This window comes from Thermothelomyces heterothallicus (genome assembly GCF_042370625.1).
Source record: "Thermothelomyces heterothallicus CBS 202.75 unplaced genomic scaffold P884_scaffold_7, whole genome shotgun sequence".
In the NCBI taxonomy this organism is placed as follows: Eukaryota; Fungi; Ascomycota; class Sordariomycetes; order Sordariales; family Chaetomiaceae; genus Thermothelomyces; species Thermothelomyces heterothallicus.
The window spans coordinates 311,726-333,564 of record NW_027192568.1 but is presented as its reverse complement, the minus strand read 5'-3'; the positions used below and the strand labels follow the sequence as shown (position 1 = coordinate 333,564).

The 21,839-nt window shown below is 57.3% G+C and overlaps 6 protein-coding genes across 6 annotated transcripts; 2 read left to right on the top strand and 4 right to left on the bottom strand.

Moving 5' to 3' along the window:
* Positions 1-2,959: 2,959 nt before the first annotated feature.
* Positions 2,960-4,211, bottom strand: P884DRAFT_276489 (Got1/Sft2-like family-domain-containing protein; the record flags this gene model as incomplete). The annotated part of the gene is made up of 4 exons (XM_069442961.1): positions 2,960-3,112; positions 3,168-3,318; positions 3,552-3,675; positions 3,989-4,211. 4 exons carry the CDS (start codon positions 4,209-4,211, stop codon positions 2,960-2,962), a joined length of 651 nt encoding a protein of 216 aa, XP_069298759.1.
* A 4,254-nt stretch (positions 4,212-8,465) lies between these two features.
* Positions 8,466-10,151, top strand: P884DRAFT_197126 (uncharacterized protein; the record flags this gene model as incomplete). Its single annotated transcript, XM_069438039.1, has 1 exon — positions 8,466-10,151. One exon carries the CDS (start codon positions 8,466-8,468, stop codon positions 10,149-10,151), a length of 1,686 nt encoding a protein of 561 aa, XP_069298758.1.
* Positions 10,152-10,652: 501 nt separating this feature from the next.
* On the bottom strand, positions 10,653-13,946 carry P884DRAFT_283990 (nitrogen permease regulator of amino acid transport activity 3-domain-containing protein). The gene is made up of 3 exons (XM_069443694.1): positions 12,775-13,946; positions 12,313-12,709; positions 10,653-12,256 (listed from the first exon to the last, which is right to left on the bottom strand). The coding sequence occupies exons 1-3, from the start codon at positions 13,610-13,612 to the stop codon at positions 10,756-10,758; spliced, it is 2,736 nt and encodes a 911-aa protein (XP_069298757.1). The 5' UTR covers positions 13,613-13,946; the 3' UTR covers positions 10,653-10,755.
* A 347-nt stretch (positions 13,947-14,293) lies between these two features.
* On the top strand, positions 14,294-16,372 carry P884DRAFT_257756 (kinase-like domain-containing protein). Its single transcript, XM_069441180.1, has 2 exons — positions 14,294-15,503; positions 15,565-16,372. The coding sequence occupies exons 1-2, from the start codon at positions 14,721-14,723 to the stop codon at positions 16,102-16,104; spliced, it is 1,323 nt and encodes a 440-aa protein (XP_069298756.1). The 5' UTR covers positions 14,294-14,720; the 3' UTR covers positions 16,105-16,372.
* A 423-nt stretch (positions 16,373-16,795) lies between these two features.
* P884DRAFT_268578 (uncharacterized protein) lies at positions 16,796-18,268 on the bottom strand (the record flags this gene model as incomplete). The annotated part of the gene is made up of 1 exon (XM_069442211.1): positions 16,796-18,268. The coding sequence occupies one exon, from the start codon at positions 18,266-18,268 to the stop codon at positions 16,796-16,798; it is 1,473 nt and encodes a 490-aa protein (XP_069298755.1).
* A 522-nt stretch (positions 18,269-18,790) lies between these two features.
* Positions 18,791-21,787, bottom strand: P884DRAFT_196726 (P-loop containing nucleoside triphosphate hydrolase protein; the record flags this gene model as incomplete). The annotated part of the gene is made up of 1 exon (XM_069437998.1): positions 18,791-21,787. One exon carries the CDS (start codon positions 21,785-21,787, stop codon positions 18,791-18,793), a length of 2,997 nt encoding a protein of 998 aa, XP_069298754.1.
* Between the last annotated feature and the right edge of the window lie 52 nt (positions 21,788-21,839).

Sequence of the window (21,839 nt, the reverse complement as noted above, 5' to 3'; positions counted from 1 at the left end):
AAGGCTGCGAAGTGATGCAAACCAAAGGAGGTGGGAAGGAGGACAAAGGGCAAACGTCGCGGGAAGATGGTACTGCAAGCACTATTCTGCTCTGCAGTAACCGGAACGAAGCCTCACGTCGACGGACAACCGAACGCCCTCGCGACCGACCTCTAAGAAGAGCGTTGGATGCAGAGAGGGCAGAAGGCTGCAGATGCGAGTGAGGGGTGGGTAGGAGAAGAAAGGAAGGGAAAAAAAAAGTGTGCTGGCGGGATATGCGGAAGTGCTTCCCAAGGCGCGGAGTGGATGAGAATTGTGTGTGGGTGGAATAAATTTTTCTCGGTCCTCAGGCTCTGCTAACAGAATGGTGGAGATAGAGCCCGGGACCTAAAACGTTTGGCTTTTGTCCGGGTGCCCAGCGCTGTGTACTGTGTAGTTTTTCGGAGCGGAGGGGCCGGCCCAGAAACTGTGGGGTAACGTAATGGGTTTTGCGCGAATATAAATCGGTTAAGCCAGTTCTCGGTGGTTTGCAGCAGGACTGGAACCCGAAAAAGAGAAGAGAAGGCAAAGAGTTCCGGATGATACAGGCCACGGAAATGGCCTGTGGACCGAACGTGATGTAATCCAGGCGTTGTTTTCAATTTTTTTCGCTTCCCTGTTGAGATCTCAGGTTCCGGATTGGCGGCTGCCTACACTACTACATACATTCAGGCTCGCTCAGGCTCAGGACGGCGGGGTCGGGAACAAGAGCTCCCATGTGGGCCGCGACCACCACAATCCGAACTGCCCTACGACAGTCCATCGTCGGTGTTGTGTTCCCGCCCCAGGGTGTTGATGGCCACACCGAGTCTGTCTCGCACGACATGAGATGGAACTAACACCCTGCTGGCACGCGGCACAGGCAACTACGAGACTAGAGTCCAAACCAATCCACCTAATGTTGTTTGTTGCAGCTCTCTTGCGATTCTGGTGTTCTTTTGGCCTGGTTGCAATGTGCCGGGGAATTCTTTGGCTGCGTGACGATTTTCTTCCTGCTCTTTTGTCCCGGACTGGGTCCATCATCTCGGCTGCAGACAGTGCCACAGATGTGCCCACTGATCTCGCAGCATCTTTGGCAAACACGAATGGGCAATCATCAGTGTAGCCGAAGTCGCCTCGTCGCCTCATATCCTGGATTCGGGCTTTTGGGTTGCACGTTACGAGACGATTCTTTGCTCTTTTCCAGTATGTGCCGAAGTGTAAAACTGGAACATACCCAAGCCTACAAGGACTGTGACTAGAGAAGCTTCCGCAAACATTAAGTCAGCATCTACCTCTCTCAACATAAGCTGGTAGCTAGGTAGCTCCGGGTATTCGACCGAACGCAGCAAAGTTGGCACCTGGTAACCTGAAGAACATTGTTTAGTAAAGCAGTCGCAATAACCAAGCCGTACTTGCCCAGCTTCCATCGAAGGCTGTTATTGACCACCCCGTCATTCTGTACATTGCCCACGTGCCGAAGATACCTCTGGCGGGTAGAGTGTCTTTTGTCTCCGTCAGTAATCCACTTGTAGGTCCCTTACATACATGTAAGAAACTTGACCCACAACACTGCTCCTGTGACAATTAACGGAAAGATATCTGTCCTCTATTCCAGGAACGTACTTTGTGCTAAGGACCTGCGTACTACCAGACACAGGCACCTGCACAGTGATCTGAAATATCCACCTCTTGAGTCGTATCAGTTAGTGATGTGCCGTCTTTAAGAGCAATTTAGTCATGTACGCTATCATTTTGGGAATTTGCGTTTAAATTAGCCTACATTGCATGCTTCAACATGGTTGGGCCCAATCGTTAACGACCGTCGTATCGAGTCGTCTAAAAGTAACGAGTGGTTGCATTAACTACGTCTTAAGGATGGACCTGCCCGAGATTAGTGACCGGGCGTTTTGCGAGACCTTCCGTCGGGATGGCTCCAACGCACACACCTCCCAGCATTAGTGTAGAAGACTGAAAACGAAGGCCAGGCATCTAGAATGGCTTGGTAAAAGTGGGGTTGTGTTGAAAAGGTCGATTTCTTCAAAGGAAGGGATCAATATCCAGTTCGTCAATCATCCTTGCGTAAATGAACTATGTTTCAGCCTCTCTTGTGTATTAATGCGTGAAGGGAAGGTTTTCACTCGGAATTCGACTAAAGACACATACACTATTCATTGTTCCTTTCCTTCTTTCTTTCTCCTCTTCCTTTCATATATTTTCTCGCTTCTTGCATCCCGAGTGTAAAGTTTTAGCCCGCTTTCCATTATCAATGGAATGCCCTTGTCGCAAATGGAGAAAGTTCCGGGGGGAGAGGAAGAACAAAGGAAAGAGAGAAAAATCATCACAAGCCTCTCATAGCCTACGAAACCTCTACCCCACAGGGCTAGAGTGGCACCCCCTGCATTTCTCTCCAATGTCGTCTTTCCATTGACTGACTGCCCTGCGCGAATGAGCTTGCGGCTCGTGGTCGATGCAAGATCCACGATCTGCTTCTGCAACTCGCCTGGTTTATGCCACCTCGACTTGGGAAAGCGTACCCCGACAGCACGCGCAGTTATTCCACCAGGGGCATTTCCCTCCCGGTGTTTATTCGTATCTTACGCTCATAAGGGTGTTCGTAGCTCACGAGAACATTGAAAGGATGGTTTATAGAGCGTTCTTGAAGCGTCCCGCTCTTATGGTCCGATGTGCCGGGCCGGGCCGGGCCGGGCCTTGCTACCTTTATGCTAGATTCAAAGTGACGCAAAGGCAGTCGTGCGGTAATGGAGGCTGAAAACACCAACACCCAAATGCGCTGGGTCGCGAAGTCCACTACTTACGAGGTTCACGAGGTTCATCACCCTTAAAGTCTGGTTGGCTGTGAGAAGCAAATCGCCCGACACGATATGCAGAGAGCACACCAGCCGGTGTTGACTATACATCATTTTCTGAGCCGGCCATACCCCATGCCCCCTGTCTCTCATCACCCCGTCATCCAGACTGCTGCCCTGCGGGCACCGAAACTGCTCACAAGGCGCAATCCGCTGGAGCCCATCGGGAAGTAGCTCACAAGGTACCATACCAAGGCAGCTAGCTGGGCGAGCCCGGCAAACAGTGTGAGAAGGGTGCTTTGAAGCTGGGAGAGGCTTAGCAAACCGTGTCGGCCACAGCTCAAGCACGTGCAAACTTACACCGATGGAAAAGTATAAGGTCAGTCCGAGCGATCCAAAGTAAGCAGCCGTAAAAGGTAGCCGCGGGGTAGAGAGCAGATGTTGTAGGTAGGCCAACGGGCCCATGATGGCGGCGAACGACGACAGGAAAAGAATCGATCCTAAGGTCCATCTGCGGATTGAAGTTTAGTTAGCCTACGGCCGTCCCACAACGTCCATGGCAGGCAGCGACGGCGCCACCGAAGGCAACCGTTCAGGGCCCGGCTCTCCCGAGATGCCCAGGAGGCCGCCTTCTTGCCAGCTCAGGGCATCTGACTGCTGGGATGAAAATGCCCCAAGTTTAAGCGGAGCTCCGGGAATGGGTTCCTATGCCCGCAATCGGATAATCCTAGAGCGCAAACTTACAGGACAACTAGCTTTCGCGGCCTGCCGAGAGAGATGACGGGGAACAGGGCGAAGCAGATGACGAAACAGGCAAGAGCGCCAAGGTTACAGGCACCGAATATCAGCAGCCGATCCCATCGACTTACTGCGTCTTGCCGGTTAGTCCTTGTTGCCCGCAACAGGACAGAGCAAATCTAGTTGAGAGAGAAGCTTGGAAGAACTGATTATCGAAGAGACAGCCACGAAGGTGTGGGGCACCTCAAGACATGGCACGCAGAACCGGCACATGTCCCGCATTGTAAGGTCTGTCTGCAGGGGGAGGGTCAAGGCCCTTGGGCTGGAGACCAAACAAAGACAGGCGGGCGTTGGAGGGAGGGGGGAAGGCTGGGATGGGGGAAGGTTGGGATGGGGGAAGGTTGGGATGGGGGAAGGCTGGGATGGGGACAGAGTTGACTCACAGGCAAACCACCCTTCCTCCTCTTCGCGGCGGTTTGGGGCTGGCAGAGGCGCCCCTGCGCCCTCGGTTGTTGGAAGTTGGACATAGCCACGGTCGCGAAATGGGTTGAGGGATTGAAGAGATGACAGGAAACCACGCTGTGGGGTTGTGGTTACCGGGAAGTCCGCATTACGTCGCGACCAGCCGAGGGAGTTGATGGAATCGCGAAACGAAGCCGATGCCATAGTAGGCCTGGTGTTGGCGCCCCCCGGTGCTGCTAAGAAGGTCTCGCAAGGCTGATGAATACGGGGTGGGAATGCGTCGCCGGTCTTGTTTGACGTTTCAATCGAAAAACCCGGTAGGCGTGACTAGGGTGGAGTGCCGGCGAGGTTAGGGGGCTCTGGTGACCGTACAAGATGCGCAAATGGAAAGTGTAAAGAAAGAGCGAGACGGAGTTAAGTCGACAAGGTGGACCGACGGACGCAGAGCGGGCAGACACTGCGATGACAGATCGGTGCCGATGGAGGGACGGATGGGGAGGTGTAGTCGGCTGTTTGACACGGTCGCGGCTGGAAAAGTCATGCGGCGAGACTAGCCACACCCCCAAGTGGGAACGAAAGGGTCCGGCGCGATGTTCAGATGATTTCAGGATCTTGTTCGAAGGGTGTCGTGTTTGCCTTTCCTCACTTTGCTCAGGTACGGTCGAAATCAAAACGGCTCGCTTCGCCGTCTCCACACAAAACTGCGATGTCGCTCGATGCGCTGCTGATATGGCACTCCCAAACGCTCTGGGAAGTGTGTCCAGATGATGCCTCGCAGACAGAGTTAGTTACTGGGAGACTAGGAAATCGGTTTTGCGGTTAACGACTCCGTATCGCTTGCGCAAGCACTGCGAACGGCATCCTGGCAGCCGAGAGGTCGGGAGGGCACCCACTTCGTCGATCCTGCCCGAATGATTGGTCTCTGACAGCGCTGACCCACAAAGAGGTGATCACGGACCACTCAAGGATGGGTAGCATCCGGTTTGTGCGGGTTATTTTCAGACCCGCACCACACTTTACTACGTATGATGGGTAAGTTTGACCCCCTGTCTGGGTATCAACAAGGGGCCTGACAGGCAGGCGCAGGCAGGAAAAACTGGTGGTAGAGGCACAAGAGGTTTTTCCGAGAGAGCCCTGGTCGGTACCTGGGCAGGGGGTGAAACTTTGGCTCCCTACCACAGTATTCGTGGTGTTTCGAGTTGCTCTGCAGAGTAATTCGTATGTACGGACGTTCACTCCACACTGGAAGCACTCGGGGGGGTCTGGCAGGCACGTGGAGACTCACTTGACTCTCTCTCTCCTCAAATAACTACACAGATGAGCGCGGGTTACGTTCCTGGGAGTCTTGGAGTTCGGCAGCGGCCATTAGCTGCCTTGGGTGAAAAGATAATTAGAGACCAGGCAGTTGTGCCGGACGGATCAAGCAGGACCCAGTGTCCCCAGGTAAAAAAGACGGGCACCGAGGGGGTGCCTTTTGGTTCTTCTGCCTGCTTACAGCTCCAAAGCGGCAGATTTTTGGCAGACTCGATGCGTTAGCTCCAACGGTCGATGTTGGTTACGAGGGTTCTACCACCTAGGACGATCGGAGCTGGCGGAGGGCAAGGCACGCACACCCACCCACGTACGGATGTACACCTCACACACCAGCCCACGAACCCACCTCCACGGTTCAAATCCATGTATCCCGTAGTTGCTTGGACACGGCACATATCCGGTAGTTGATGAACGCACGATGCTGTGTATCACACGGGCCGGTCCCTTTCTTGCATCTGCATCGCTTTGTGGAGCTTGATGCCGGTACTTACTCCAGGAGGCAGGAGGCTGGCGGCTGGGGTTTGCACGCTGTTGGCCGTCTCGTTCGACGGCTACGCTAGGCGTCCCGTCGTGCCCTGGTGCGGTACCATCGGAGCTGGATTCCCAGAGACATTACGTATCTTCCTGCCGAGCCTAGAATGAATTGTGGCTGCGCGTCTCTCTTTGGTGTGTCCTGCTGTCTCAGCTGCGAGTCACAATGGATGGGCTGGCACACGCCCTTGTTTCTCGAACAAGTTTCGGTGAATCGCGGGTGAGCCAGGTGGGAAACGGCCAAGGCTTACGACCGACTGACTATTCCGTATTTCGCAGCACACCACTTTAGGCCTGTTCGGAAGTCAGGCGACTTAGGTTGTGAGGGCCCTTGGAAGTTCACTCCATGGCGGGCGATATACGCCGTGCGTGAAGTCCAGGAGAAGGATAAAAAGGGTCCCGGGGACCACATGCGCCCAGCATGTTTGGACGTGATCGCTCTGTCTTTTTTCGCGACTGCCAGATGTTGTCAGATTCGACACTCACCTCGAATCCTTTCATCACTGCCTCACTAGCTGAGCAAGCCGAATCCTGCAAGCACAGCAGCAGAATCGTTCATCCGCGTCCCCGCCGAGCCAAGAACCGCCAAGTATCACGTTCAACAGTTCGGGTCCGTTACTGAAAACTGCCGCTTGGGTCTCCCGAGTCCTCCATCGTTGCTTTCCTCAACACGCAGCAAGCCAACCTTTTTATCTTACTACGTACTTACCTGACCATTCGATTACCCCACCATCTCGCATTTCCGCGCTTTCAATCATCCCGACGTCCCGGCCCACCTGGTCCACTTGTATACCTGCAAGGAGCTCATAGTCCGGCGACTGATTTGAGGCACTCAAGCCGGAATTTCGCCATCAGTCGCCTCGCTATCAGCAACAGTCAGGTCGTCAGGGTTTCACCACGAAGGACCTCGGAGGTGTGAAGTAATAGGTCTCAAGCCTGCCAGTCGAGTCGGTCCAAGCCAGACGGACCGCTTGTGATAGCGCCAGCCAATCAACGACCCAACTCGGATCACGGCCAGTCTCGCAACAAAAGAGGGGCACCCCAACCGCACCCGTCTCCGACATATATCTCTCTTTTCTGCCTCTGTGCTTACCGCTTACCTTTCGTTCGCGCCAGGCATCCTCAAAGGAAAACTGGATGACGGCTCGGTCGATTGCTTGGCACTCCTCATTGAGACGTTAAAGATTCGGTATCAGACACTACACTCGGGCCGCACCGAGTCGCCGGCTCCTTTCTAGTCTTCCCTTGCGGATGTGCCCCTCATCCGAAATAGGCATTCCGTGAGCGCGAAGAGGTCCTCAGCTTCCGCCGTTGGTTCCGCAGTTCCGTTATCGATACTTCACTCGATTGCATCACCTTTGTAACCCGGGTGCTGGTTTGTACCTTCAGGTTTCCTGCCATTCCCCGGCTCTTTGTATTCCCCGAGCCGCTTCAGCTCGAGGAACAAACGATTGTTGCCGCCGGCATCGGATTCGCCTGAGCGTTCATCCCAAACATCCAACGGCCCGCCTCAACCACCTTGCTGCCGCTACCTCTGCGTTCACGCCACGATCTCTCTCCGCTTCTCTGGGCTTCATAAGGCCCCACCCACGCCTCGTTCCTCCCCGCGGCTGTTTTCCCCGCCCCATTGCAGGAGTTGAACCATTTCCTGATTTCTCCAACTAGCCGCAACTTCCGAACGCTGCATCGCGGGCCCTTCCAGGTTGCGATCCTGATTTTGGCAACCCTCGATATAGGCTTTGGGTTTGCGTTCCACCCTCCTACCAACATACCGGTATTGCTCGCCTGTTTGCAGCCGGTAAAGAGAACAGCAAGGACTTTTGCCCATTGACAATTTCCTGGATTCCGTTGTTCGGAACGCCTTATCTCATTGCTTTCCAAGAGCTGCGATCTGAAGGGGACCGTTTCCCGACCGGGTTAGCCGCTAAGATATTGTTAAGCCCCGGCTCTTCCCCACATCCTGCCCTCTTCGACCCTCTCCACCCTCGACGACTTGTCATATCTGCACAAGGCCGTCACTCCTCTCCAATCGAAACTGTGCGACACTGCGCAACTCACAGAAACAGCAAAGAAGCCATTCCGGCTCCCATCATCCTGCGGCGAGTCATTGCACATTGTCCGTCGTCGACCGATCTCCGATCTGCGGCGCCGCCCGTCCCGAGTCATTCTCGACCCGACCGCCGCTTCCCCCGCTGTTTCTTCTCTGCCTGATGGAGAACGGCCCGACGCCAGCGAAACGAAGAGTCTCATCACGTCGTTAGGTAGGTTGCCTTTTTTTTTTCCCTCCCCCCATTTCTTATACCTTCTTCGTGTCCTTTTCCCTTCATTTCTTGGCTTCTTTTTTTTCTCTTGCTTTTCAACCCCACGTTGCTTCTCCCACTGAAGCGCGCACATGGTCATTCGTGCCGAACCCTATGTGGCATTCGCTCAGTTTCCCATAATGCCGAACTAACACCGCCCCCGATTGCCTTAGACTACCTGATACTGCGTGCGTTTTAGACCGAATATCAAGGTTTTTGTTCACACACCTGCCTGGGCATCTCAGCGACCAACAGTTGAAGCGGGCGTCCTCTGCAAGCGCCTTCTTGTCCCCTTACGGTTGAACTGGCGAAGATGGCACAACACGGCTTCTCCATGAACGGGCATGGTGGGATCGACCCAAACGATCTAGCCATGACGGGCAATTATCAGGCCCCATTTCAACATAACTTCAATCACAACAATCCGTCGAATTTCTCGAGCGGCTCAGCGGGCTTTGGAGACGATGAACTCTTGGAGGGGCTGAACAGCCCGATCGAGGCTCCATCCGGAGTCCAGGACTTCGGTAACATGAACGATATGGGCGTCAGTTACTCTCACGGAGTATACGGCTCGCATCCGGGGCTGCCGATAAACCAGCAGTCACTGAATGGGTACTCGAGCACCCCGGATGGCGATCCGATCCAGAGCCCGTTTGCCCACAACTTTGCGTATCGGCAGATGGGGCACGCACAGTCCTTTGGTGCCCTTAAGTCACCGCTCTCCTATGCGGGGTCACCTCTTGCGAATGCCGAGCTGAACGACAACAACGACCCAAATTTTCTGAGTGCTCAGGCCCAGGCACGCAACCGTCTCGCAAACGCCATGCAGCGCAAACCTTCGTCAACTGCCCGAGGTTCTCTCACGCCCAAGTCAGCGGCGATGACTGGGATGACGGTCAATTCCGAATCAACCTTCGGAGCTCAGCCGATTAGGACAACGGGCGCCCATCACGAAAAGTCGCATTCAGGTCAATGGATTCAGACGCCTAACAGTCTTTCCTCATTCCCCGGTTCTGGATTCTCCTCCCCACTTCAGCAGGGCCTCCCCGGTAACCAAATCAATGACCTCATTCTGAAGGGCGGCGTCTCGATGCCCGCCAAGCTCGGTGCATCTTCGGCTGCCGCTGCGTCGACCCAAGAAGCGAGGCGCAAGCGTAGGCGCGAGTCTCACAACCTTGTCGAGCGTCGTCGACGTGACAACATCAACGAGCGTATCCAAGATCTGAGCAAGCTGGTCCCGTTGCACCGCCTCGAGGACGAGAAAATTAGGAAGGCCATTCAGAATGGCACCCCACTCTCACCTACCCTTTCTGGCATCGGCGGCTCTTCGCAGGCAACTTCGGGTCTGGCAGGCCCTGGTGCACGACGGGCTGCGGGTGGAAGCGCAGGGAACATCACAACAGGCCTTCCCATTGAGGACAAGGACAAAGGGCCGAACAAGGGTGATATTCTCAATGGCGCTGTTAGCTGGACACGTGATCTTATGTGGATGCTGAACTTGAAGATTCAGCAGCAAGAGGAGCTTATCAATGCCCTCTACGAACGAGGTGGCCAGTTGCCTTTTGAGATCACCGATGATGAAAGGAGGATGCAAACCGAGCTTCTCGAGGCAATGGCCAGGATAGATGAGACTACCGGACAGGCTAAATCGCTGTCGTACTCCCGCACGGCGGGATCTGGCTTGCGGGTACCGCATCACACCGACTATAGGGGCGAGCCCCTCAACAACAACAACAACAACAACAGCAACAGTAGCAGCGGCACCAGCAACAACAATAACAACGGCGGCGGCAGCAGCAGCGGCAGCAACAACAACAATAGCAACAGCAACCGCAACAACAACAACGGAGTGGACCACGACTCGCTCAGTCCGGGAGAAAACGGCAATGGAATGACGCACGATATGCTCGACAGCGGCGACTTTGTCGACTTTGAGGACGACGGCAGCGGAGATGTCTTTAGGGAGGAGGACGAGTTTGGTATGGATCTGACGGCCTAATCAGAGACGGCTGGCCTCTGACTAGCATTTTCTTGCATTCTTCCCGCTTCCACTCGGGAGGGTGCAAGGACCCCTATTTCCTTTAAGAATCTCGATCAAGGCTATGGTTTTGGCTCCGGGTTTGAGCCCTGCATTTGCATCAGCTCTGCAATTTCTGGAGGGTTATATAGCATATCAGGGGTCGTTTGGGCGCAGTCTGGTCACGGCGCGGTCGGGTTGTTCTGGGAGGTTCGTCAGCCGGGACATGTTTCCTGGCTTTCCGGTTATTCCTTATACTTGGCAATGATACCTCGAGGACTGGGCGTAGGGACAGGACACTTTGGGCATTTCAACCTTTCATTCTTGTTTTTGGCTTGGTTCCCAGCACTCTTATTGCTTTCAGGCATTGCCTTCTTTACGCATACGCATACATCCTTATTGGTAGCCGTCTGGGGTTAGCAGGCTCATGATAATACCCCTTCAATACACATGTTCATCGTTCAACTATTAGGAGAGTCACTGATCTGTTTGGCCATTTTTAACTTGCATATCATCGGCCCCTTCCATTATATACATGGTCTGCTGCTTGGGCCGACTTGTTTGCTGGGTTATTCACATTCCCTGCTCACCAGTGGCGGACGCACAGCAGGTACTCGCTCATAGCCGTCAACAGGTTCCACACATCTTTCCGCTTCATGTCCTCCTGCAGTGCGATCCGCTCCAGCGCTGACCGCCCGTTGAAGTACTTGCACATCACAGGCCACGCGTTAGCCACCCGCTCGTCCCAGTCTCCCGTGTCCCGAATGCTGCTGCTAGTGGCGGCGGCGCTACTAGGAGGCATTCCAAACCGGTTCGTTCCCCTGGCGCCAGGTGCCGTCGTCGCTGCGTCCCTTCCTCCCTTATCCTCTTTTCCCTTCAGCGCGGGATCCCTTTCCCAAATCCTATCATCATGGCTCCTATCGCTCCCGCCTTGGCGAAGCCCGCCGTCCCCGAACGCGCCATCGCTCTTCCCCACCTCCCGGTTCTTTCGGGCCTTGTCCCGGAACCGGCGCTCGATCGCGCTGAGATACAGGCTCTCCTTGCCCGTCGCTTTCTTGGCGTCGAGAATGATATGGGGGGTTAGGCCCTCAAGGTGGGGAGCGTGGTTGACGCTGGGGTTCTCTGTGGCCTGCGGGACCGCTTTTCGCGCGTGGGCGGTGGCGCGCTCGGCTAGCTGGCGCGCGGTGCGGTCGGCAAGGCGGGCGAGGCGGGCTTTCTCGGCGGCTTGCTCTGCTGGGGTTGGCTCGTTGTTGCCGTTGTCGTCGTGTTGGTGGTCGCGGTCGTGACGGTAGTCGTTATCATTGTCATCGTGGGGAGGAGGAGGTGGTGGTGGTGGTGGCGGTGGCGGGGATGGTGAGTGGCTACTGGTGACCGCGTTGGTTCGCGTGTAGGCCGGAGAGACGGGCGTTGACGCGGTGGGGATGAGGGAGGATTGGGAGTGAGACAGGGCATGGTCGCGAAGGCTGGCCGTGGTGGAACGGGTAGGATCTGAGAGGTCGGACAGGAGGGGGAGAAAGCCTGAGGAGGATCCGGCCATGGCTTGGTCGTCGGGGGCTGTCGCGCCCGGGGAGGTGACTGCGGACATGGTGGCGGCCGTCGTTGTTGTGGTGGTATCGTCGCTCTCAAGGCTGCCTGGTTCGCGGCCCATGGCCTGCGCGCGCTTCGCGCGAGCAATCTCTTCGGCTTCCAAGGCGTACTCGACCTCGTAGATGATCTCGGGCCAGACAACGACGTAAGCAAAGGTGCACAACTGGGTAACCCAGCCCCCGCGCATCAACCAGGCCAGCATTGCCATATACACTGGGCGGTGGGCTTTGCTGGGGCAGTGTAGCTTATAAGGCCGTGGCGCGACGCTAAGTTCAGCGAGGAAATTCGGGAGGCTCGGGGAGAGAGGGAACTGGCGAGCCCATTGGGCGGCTGCTTGTGGCAGCTTGCGCAAGTCGCAGTTAGGGCTGACGATGTACATATCGCGAGCATGTAGCGGTGGGATGGCGATGGCACGCCGCCAGAAGATAAAGTGCTGGGCGAACTTGCGCACCTGGTTGGGCGTGAGAATGTTGCTGGATTGTTGGCAGACCTGGTAGAAGCTGCGCGCATGTTAGACACCGGGATATCAGGCGCGGGAGAGGTCGTAGCTACTCACGATAGCGTCGGCTTGCAGTGGCGCACAAACTCGATCATCGCGAGCGTGGTCTCGTCCGGGTCCGTCTGCAACTCCGCTATCACCCTCTTCTCGTCCGTCATGAGCAGCAGAGCAAAGTTCTTGTCCAGGAAGCCTGGCGTCTCAGCCGCCTCCTCGGCCATCAGCGAGTTTGCAGTCGTGAGCCAGAGGCCCCTCTGACTGTCATGGCCCTCGGGGGGCAGATCGGACACGTGGAACGGGACCGGAATCTGGACCGAGTGCGTCACGGTGCCCTCGGCCGTATCCAACTGCAGGGCGGCAATTCTGTTCTGAGAGACCGCCTCGTAGAGGTCCTGCATCGATGCTGCTAGCGACGAGGTAGACAGTATCTCTTCCCACAGCGAGCTCATCTTCCGCTCTGCCGGAACAGTTAGCTAGGCAGCCAGAGATGCAACAAAAAAAAAAATAAATGAGGCAACTTGCTGTCTTCGCGGCCCTTCTCTTTGAGGGCGAGGATCTTCTTGGACTCTTTCCACACAAAGTCGCTCCGCTGCTGGCAGTACTTGTAGGCCTTGTTGATCTTCTTGATGATGTGCGTAAACATGATGTCGATCAAGGGCTTGGCCTCGTGCTTTTTTGGGTTGAGGAAGAAGACCAGGTTGAACATGGTCATGGAGCTCTTCTTGTCCTCGGCCTCCTCTGCCGGCCGGGCCGGGGGCTTGGGTGGATCTTTTGCCTCGGTCTTCTCAGCGTCACTCGGGTACCGCTCGCCAGCGTCGGGCGGGAGCTGGTCCTCGTCTTCCTTCCTGACGGCCTCGGGGTCCCGGTGTGGCTGCCGTTGCTTCGGGGGCTTCTTGTCCTTCTTCTTCCTCCACACGCCGTTCTCGGGCACCTGGATCGGGCACGAGACGCAGTAGATGGGGTCCAGAGAGACCTGGAAGAGGCGCTTGTGGTACGCCCGGGCCGGTGTCAGAATGTTCTCCAGGTCCTTGGTGGGGAAGCCGGCAACGTGCTCCCAGGGCACAATCTGCGTGCCGCTTTCGGTGATGAGGTGGTCATCGTGGTTCCACTGAGCGAGCTCGGCAGCAAGCGCGGCGGATGAAGAGCCCATCTCGAAGTGTGCCTCGAGCGAGGGGCGGCCGGGGATGATGTCGTCGTCCTCGTCGACATCGTCGGCGGCTTCGGCATCCCTCTTTGAAGCCTCCGAGGGCGAGATGCGAGGAGGGTAGTGGAAGACGAATCGGGGGCCATCGCGAGAACGGTTGATGACGAGGGCGACACCGAGAAAGTTGTCCTTGTTGGGAAGGACGGGGAGCGCCATGGCCGCCAAGCAGCGACACCAGGAACGACTCCGCGACGCGGTCTTGGCGGAGGTGCGTGCAAGTGTATTGTCGGCCGAGGAGGACGACGCCGGTCCTCTACGTCTCCCAGTCCGGTCGTCTTAAGAGCGTGCGCACGCTCTGGCAACCATGCAGGTAGGTTAGGTAATTGAGATAAGTAATTGAGAGAGCACCGTGCAGTGTGCTGCGTGGGGGCGCCGGCAGCTAAGTTAGCCCTACACTAATCCGTACTTCCATCCATGTAGTGCAATACAAGAACGCAAGGATCTGATTGTGTGTACAATCGGTTGCCTGTGTCGCGACGAAGGTTGTGAAGTAGGCAGGTAGAAGTAGGCATGGTGTTTCCTGATGACGGATTACTCCACAATGTATCCGTATGTAATCCGACTACTCCGTACTACACACATTAAGGTAACTTAGTACGGAGTACGGACCCGCTGATTCCTTCACTGTGCCAAGGCCTGAAGCAGTAAAGCGCAGCCGGTTAGTTAGCGGCTCCGCTGGAGCGGGACACCTCGCGTGGGGTTGGCCAGGGGCGGGGCTACATACTAGTTGGAAGTGGAGCTTCAGTAACTTAACTCGTTGACGTTCTGAACAGCGCTCGGGCCATTCACATGAGATGAAACCGTGGCCGCCAGATCCCTCTTCGAAAGGTACGGAAGGGCAACTGATCGTGTGAGCCAGAAGACCCGAAAGCAAGCACTTGCTCGGTCAGTTGCTGCCGTCCTTGTACGCGCGGCATTGCCCCCTCTTCTATCCCGCTCTACATTTCATTCTTATTTCTGTTTTTGTATATCTCTGCCCACCCCTTTTCTCTCATTTTAATTGCTTATTCGCTTGCTGTGCGCTCAAATCTGCTCCACCGCCTTCCTTGTTCAGCCGTTGCGCTGAACTCAGATTCTAATTAAACGAGTTGTTCGCAATCCGTAGCTCCTCCGAGATTTTCCCTCAAAACTTGTTACTTGCTCGCTTCACGTCTCAGCGTTGTAGGATACCTCTTTCCCGCAATCCAGAACTCCGGAGTCGAGCTCTTGCCGCCTTCTTGTTCCTCCCCACCGCGCACACACCACTACCCCACCTCCCGCTGCCATGACTGTCGGCCGTGAGAATGGGGCGCGCAGCAATGGCGGGTTGGACGCGGACGATCTCCAGATTCGCTTTATTCCCCTATCCTACGACAGCGCAAACTCGAGAGAGTCGGCGCTTCGGCTCGTGCTGTCGATCCGCCCGGACTGGGACTCGCCCGATTCCGATGTTGAGTTTGTGCGCTTCACCGACGGCATCACAAACACACTGCTGAAGGCGGTCAACAAGCGACCCGGGCTCTCAAAGAACGATGTCGACAAGGAGGCCATTCTGCTGCGGGCTTACGGCCACGGCACCGACCTGATCATCGATCGGCATCGCGAGACGCAGAACCACGAGCTGCTCATGAGACACGGCCTCGCTCCGGAGCTGCTTGCGCGCTTCGAAAACGGCATGATGTACCGCTTCATCCAGGGCGCCGTTACCCACCCCGAGGATCTGCGCAAGCCCGACATCTACAAGGCCGTCGCTCGACGCTTGGCCGAGTGGCATGCTGTCGTCCCTTGCATATCCGCCAAAACCGGGCACAGCCGCAAGAATTCGAAGGCCGACGGCGCCGCGGCCTCCGCGTTGGATGGCGGCCTTGGCGATGCCGAATTCCAGCAGGCCCTCGACAACGTCGCGCCCGGCAAGCCGCCGCCGAACGTCTGGACCGTCATGCAGAAATGGATCTTTGCCCTCCCCACCGAAACCGAGGCACAGAGGGCCCGGCAGGCCGAGCTACAACAGGAGCTGAAGAAGCTCGTTTCTGAGCTGAGCCAGCGGCCGGGCCTGGGTGTCAACGGGGTAGGTTGCTCCTGCCGGCTCGCGCCGACTCTCCAACACAACACGCTAACTCCCAAGGCAGCTCGTCTTTGCCCATTGCGATCTTCTCAGCGGAAATGTCATTGTGCTGCCAAACTCCCAGCTCTCCAACGGCGACAAATCCCCCACGCCTGTCGTCACCTTCATCGATTACGAATACGCAACCCCCTCGCCCGCCGCCTTCGACCTCGCGAACCACTTCGCGGAGTGGGGCGGTTTTGACTGCGACTACAGCGTCCTGCCCACGCGGGCACAGCGACACGAGTTTATTGAGGAGTACATCAACACATACTTTACATTCCTCGAAAAGAAGAGCCCCGGAGCCGTTGCCACTTTCGACAAGGAGGCCGAGATCGAGCAGCTCCATCAGGAGGTCGACCATTTCCGAGGTGTTCCTGGCTTCTACTGGGGCATTTGGGCTCTGATTCAAGCTACTATCTCCGAGATCGATTTTGACTATGCCTCCTACGCTGAGACGAGGCTAGGAGAGTATTATGCCTGGCGGGCCGAGGTCACTGGGGAGCGGCGAAGATCGGGAAAGGAGATGCCGCTGCGGGAGAAGCGATGGGCCCAGGAGGAGTAAAGCGACGACGGCCGTTACTAAGAAGAAGAAGCGCTCTTCGCGGCTAGACACATCTAAACATTCATCTATCTCATTTTGATACACAGGGTGACGTTCGGGCGCCTTGGGTTTAGTGTTGCATTCAGATCACGGAGCATGGGTATAGGGGCGATCATTCAACATGGGCTCGGATACTCTACACCAAACAGAGATATTTGAGCTCCGGTGCCGCCGGGACATGGCAAGCCTTGGAGTTACATGGCGAGAAACCGGCTTAATTAGGATAAGAGGGCGGGGACGGTTCGGGGCTAGAAACAAGAAAGAAAAAGCAAAAAAGAAGAGTAAGCATCAAAAAAACATAAAAAAAACTCATTTTTATCAGCAGTCTCCTAGGCGAGGAGATAACACCGTGAACCCATGCATGGCCTGTTGAAGTGACTGCCCTGCTAGATATATATGCTCCCGACCGGGCGACGCCAGAACCCTTCCCGGAGGTCGTGAATGTATAATACCGACCCTCGCTTTAAACGTTGAAGTAACCCTCTTCACCAAACCCACAGGACTCGAGAACCCCGCGCCGTTGCGCAAATGCAGTGTTGAAACAACAACTCTCCTTCTTCCCTTGGAGTTTTTTTTATCTCTTTACTTTGAGGCTCCGTGGCATGATCTATACCGTCTTCAGAACGAAAGCAGACATTTCTCCGCTCATCCCTTAGGCATTCCCCTTCCAATACTTGGTCGGGACGAATGGCATCTTGGTCACGACGGCCTTCCTGGGTCGCCCGCGGACTATGACATCCACCTCGGTTCCGGCCTTGTGGAAGCCTTCCTTAACATAACCCATAGCGATGTTCTTGCCCAGGCTCGGGCTGGGGCAACCGCTGGTCACGACGCCCAGCTGGATCCGATCATTGCTCCCCTCGACGCGGCTGACGATCTCGGCGCCCTCTCTGGCCGGCGCGCCCTCGACGATCAGGCCGATCCGGCGACGGCCCACGCCCGACCCGCCCTTCGCCGGGGACACCAGCTGCTTGGAAATGACCTCGGCGCCGTAGTAGCCGGCGTCGGCCGTGCGCCGCTCCTTTGGGATGATCCAGCTCAGCCCAGCCTCGACGGGGGTGGTGGACTCGTCCAGATCGTGGCCGTACAGGCACATGCCCGCCTCGAGGCGGAGGCTGTCACGGGCTCCCAGGCCCGCCAGCTGCACCTTGTCGGGCCCGCCGGCCTCCAGCAGCGCCTCGGTGACGGCGATCGCCTCCTCCGCCGGGATCGAGATCTCGAACCCGTCTTCGCCCGTGTACCCGCCGCGGCTGACCAGCACCGGGCTGCTGACCTTGCCCCCGGCCAGCCTGATCCTCGCGAAGAACGACTGCCCGAACAGCACCTGCGTCAGGTCCAACCCCCCGGCCTCGAGCACCCCGGCCAGGATCCCGGCCGCGTCGGGCCCCTGAAGCGCGATCAGGCCGCCCAACCCCCACCGCTCCTCCTTGACCTCCCACCCGTCCGCCGCCGGGCCGCGGTTCCACTTGTCCGCCTCGCTGGCGAGGTACGCGTCGTCCTTGTCGCGGCACGCCGCGTTGGTGACCACGTAGAAGCGGTCGCCGGGCAGCCGGGTGATGACGCAGTCGTCCACGATGCCGCCGCTGCCGTCGTCCCGGAGCAGGCAGGACAGCGTGCTGCGGTGCACGGGCAGCGCCTCGAGCCCGGAGGGCGTGACGCGCTGCAGGAAGCGGGCGGCCCCCGGGCCCGAGAAGACGCGCTGCACCATGTGCGAGACGTCGAAGAGCGAGGCGTGGGCGCGCGTGAAGAGGTGCGACTCCCTGACGCCGAGCGCGTCGTACTGGACCGGCATCTGGAAGCCGCCAAAGGGGACCATCTTGGCCTTGTGAGCGAGGTGGAGGGAGTGGAGGGGGGTTGTGCGGAGCGGTTCGGTTGTTGATGTTGTTATTGATGATGATGATGATGATGACGATGACGATGAGGAGGCGGATGACCCATAACGGCGGCTCTGGGTGAGCTGACAAGGATGGCTTCTGAGAGCCGGCCGGTATGATACTCTGGGAAGCGGAGTCGAATCTGCTACGGCGCAGACGGTGAACCGCCTGGCGCTCGCGGCGGTGCGCGACGGGATCCGGCAAGCACCGCGGAGGGTCCCGGCGAGCGCGGTTGGTCTTGTGCTTTGCATTGTGTCTCTTAGGACGTTCAATTGCGCCGTCGGGAAAGGGACGGGCAAAAAAAAAAAAATGTGGGGGAAGACCCGGGATTCTTATCCTCCAGAAAATGGGAGCGACGAGGATGATGATGGATGGTAAATGATCCAAAGGGGAGCCGACACCGCCGAGTTAGATAAGGTTATTGGCCGGTAATTCGCACCAAAAAGTCCCAATTGCGGTGACCTCACTGGTAACTTAAGTTTGCCGTTCCATAGTTAGCCGACATTGGCCGAAGCCCGCAATCGGTCCCCCGACTTGGCATTGGTGGAGCCCCCGCAACCTCCCTGGGCCCTGAACAGAACGGTGGAGCCAGTGTTCTCGAATGGTATGCACATATCGTACATATATTAGGTACCTACTCCGATATACATACCTTGTTTGTAGTATAGCATTTACAGATGACATATATGCCTCAAGACGACAAGAGACTAGTGTGGAAAGCCTGGGATGGCAAAAAAAGAAAAAAATGGGTATCAACTCTGTATTGGCCGTCTCTAAAACCCCCTTCCCGCACGCTTCCGGACTGGCTTTACCACAGCGCCCGACGTGACTATCTTCTTTTCCTTGGACGAGCCGCCCTTCTTAGCCAGGTTCGACTCCGCTTCTGCGTGCAGTTGCTCCTCCTGCCGCTTCTTGTCGGCCGCCATTTGCGCCTCGATCTCCATCTTCCTGTTGAACTCGGTCTCGGTAATCCTCTTCTCCCGCGCCGAGTATCCCTTCTCTTTGATCGAGTAAAAGACACCGCCCAGGTCCGCCAGCCAGTGCGGGTCCACCGCGGTCACCGTCGACATGTACTCCTTGGACGTCAGGATCAGCTCGTGGTACACGACGTAGTCCGGAAGGAACCCCAGCCCGTACAGCGCGCTGGTCGGGTGCAGCTGGACCGTCACGCTGGTGCGCAGGTTGATGTATTCGCCAATGCCCTTGACCTTGGCCGCCTGGTGGTAGTAGCCCGAGCAGATGCACTTGCGAATGACGTCCCAATCGGTGCCGCAGCTGATCATCTGCATGTTCTGCATCTTCATGATGTCCAGAAGCTGGTCGCGCACCTCCTTGGCGCGCCGCAGCGACTTGGAGTGCAGGAAGTGGCGGGCGCACCACGCGTCGCTGTACCCGTTCGCTTTCCACTGCGTGTACACGTGCAGGTACGTGAGGTGGTCCGACTCGGGCACGAAGAACTTCTCGCGCGCCGCGTCGGACTCCTCCTGGCGCTCCTTGGGACGGTAGAAGACATTGGGGACGGAGAGCATCGAGACGATCGTCACCATCTCCTCGCTGCAGCCGTACACCTCCGACATGATCAGCAGCTTCGCAAGTGACGGGTCCATGGGGAACGCGTTCATCTTGCGCCCCAGATCGGTCAGTTCCCCGAGGTTGTCCAGCGCACCCAGAGCCCACAGGTCGAACAGCGAGGTCGTGATGGTGTCCTGAGGAGGCGGGTCCATGAAGTCAAAGTCAAGCAGGTCCTTGACGCCGAGCGACTTGAGAAGGAGAACCGTGTTGCTCAGGTTCGTCCTCTGGATCTCGGGGATGGTCTGCATGTACATCTCGTCCCTGAAGGCCTTTTCGGTGAATAGTCGGTAAGCCTGTCCCGGCCCGGTCCGCCCCGCACGGCCGGCGCGCTGGGCCGCGTTGGCCTGCGATATAGGCGTGATCTGGAGCGTATCCATGCCCATCCGGGGGTTATACACTTTGAGCTTGGCATAGCCAGCGTCCACCACGTACATGATGCCGTCGACCGTCAGGCTGGTCTCCGCGATATTGGTAGCCACGATGCATTTCCGAACTCCCGGAGGGGCACGGTCGAAAATCTTGGCCTGCAGGTCCGCCGGCATCTGACTGTAGATGGGGAGTATACTGAGCTCTGGCGGGTCGTTGAGCGCGTCTAGCCGCTCGCGGATCAGCTCGCAAGTCACCTCGATGTCTTCCTGGCCTGTCATGAACACGAGTATGTCTCCCGCGGGCTTGCCCACGTGGATGGCCAGAACCTGCTGTACCGCCTGGTCGACGTAATCCTCGACTGGAGACCGGTGGAACAGTATATCCACGGGAAACGTTCGGCCGGGAATGGTGAACTCGGGCGCGCCTCCGTAAAAGTCGGAAAAGCGCTTCGCGTTCATGGTGGCCGAGGTGACGATCAACTTCAGGTCGCGCCGCCTCTGCAAGATCTTCTTGAAGAGCCCCATCAGAACGTCCGTGTTGAGCGCCCTTTCGTGGGCCTCGTCCATGATGATGCACGAGTACCTGTCGAGGTCCGGCTCATTCAACGACTCTCGGAGCAGCACGCCGTCCGTCATGTACTTGATGACCGTCTCTTTGCTAGTGCAATCCTCGAAGCGGATCGCGTACCCAACAGTGCTGCCGAGTTTCACTTCCATCTCCTCGGCAACACGCTTTGCGACGCTCATGGCTGCCACTCTGCGGGGCTGTGTGCAGCCGATCATGCCGGTCTTGCCGTAGCCGTCCTCGTACAAGAACTGGGTGAGCTGCGTAGTCTTGCCGGAACCTGTCTCTCCGATCACAATGACCACCTGGTTGTCCCGGATTACCCGCAGCAGCTCTTCTCGCACGGCGAACGCTGGCAGGAATTCTCGTTGTTCCTTCAGCGTCTTGCTCTGGCTGAAGTTGCTTGCGCCTTCGGACTTCTTCACGTGGTCGCTGAACTTGTTCGTATTCTGCGCCTTCGAATCGCCCTCGGCGGCGATGGGAAGCGCGCTGTCGGTGTCTTCATCCTTGACACCCATCAGGTTGCCCAGCGCCGTCCCGGCCACCTTGGTGGCGTCTTGTGCCTGTTTTGCCCGCTCGCGCTGCTGTCTGCGCTCCCGGACCACCCTGCTCCCCTTTCTGCTGAACACGGCCATGTCGCTTTGGGCGTCCCGGACCGCGGGCACAGGGTCGAGCTGTTTGGTGAAGACGGTCCGCCCGTCCAGAAAAGGGGGGCGCAGGTCGTGGACTAGCAGATGCACGCGGGTGCCCTCCTGGTCATCCTCGAAATCGACGCCCATGTCCCGTCTTTGCGCCACGCCCGAGGTGAGCATGCGGTTGGTCTCCCACGCATCGACATCCTTCTGCTTCTGCATCTGTCGCGCGTTCATGCCTCGCGAAAACTGCGCAATCTTCTTCTCCACCATTGCAGCCTCCCTCTCCTGCGCCGCCCAGCCGCTGTCGTCTCCAAACGGGTTGTGCGTGTCATCACCAAACGTGTGGCCACCGAGATCGTCATCGCCGCCGTACCAATCGCGGTCGAGCGCAGTGTCGGCATCGGGATCGTCGATACCGGCTTCTGGGCCGTCGAACTCGCGCTGCCGAGGCGTTTCACCCCCAGCAAGCCGCGAGCCGGCACGCGGGGTCGAACTCCGGGCGTTGGAGGTGCCATCGCTCCGTTGTCGAGCTCGCGATGGCAGCTCGCCAAATCGATCATCGGAGCGAAGTGGGTTGAAGTCGAGCTTGCGCCGCTTACTCACGCGGTCGTCCTCGTGGCCGCGGGCCATGACGGCAGCGAATTCAATCTTGCAAGAGATAGGGCCTGTGTTGCCCGGTATC

Bases quoted from the DNA above. Each gene is read 5' to 3' on its own strand.
- P884DRAFT_283990 (XM_069443694.1), bottom strand. From the start codon at position 13,612: ATGGCGCTCCCCGTCCTTCCCAACAAGGACAACTTTCTCGGTGTCGCC. The intron at 12,710-12,774 runs GCAAGTTGCCTC...CTGTTCCGGCAG, and splicing joins AGAGAAGGGCCGCGAAGACA to AGCGGAAGATGAGCTCGCTG. The intron at 12,257-12,312 runs GTGAGTAGCTAC...ACATGCGCGCAG, and splicing joins CACTGCAAGCCGACGCTATC to CTTCTACCAGGTCTGCCAAC.
- P884DRAFT_257756 (XM_069441180.1), top strand. From the start codon at position 14,721: ATGACTGTCGGCCGTGAGAATGGGGCGCGCAGCAATGGCGGGTTGGAC. The intron at 15,504-15,564 runs GTAGGTTGCTCC...CTCCCAAGGCAG, and splicing joins CGGGCCTGGGTGTCAACGGG to CTCGTCTTTGCCCATTGCGA.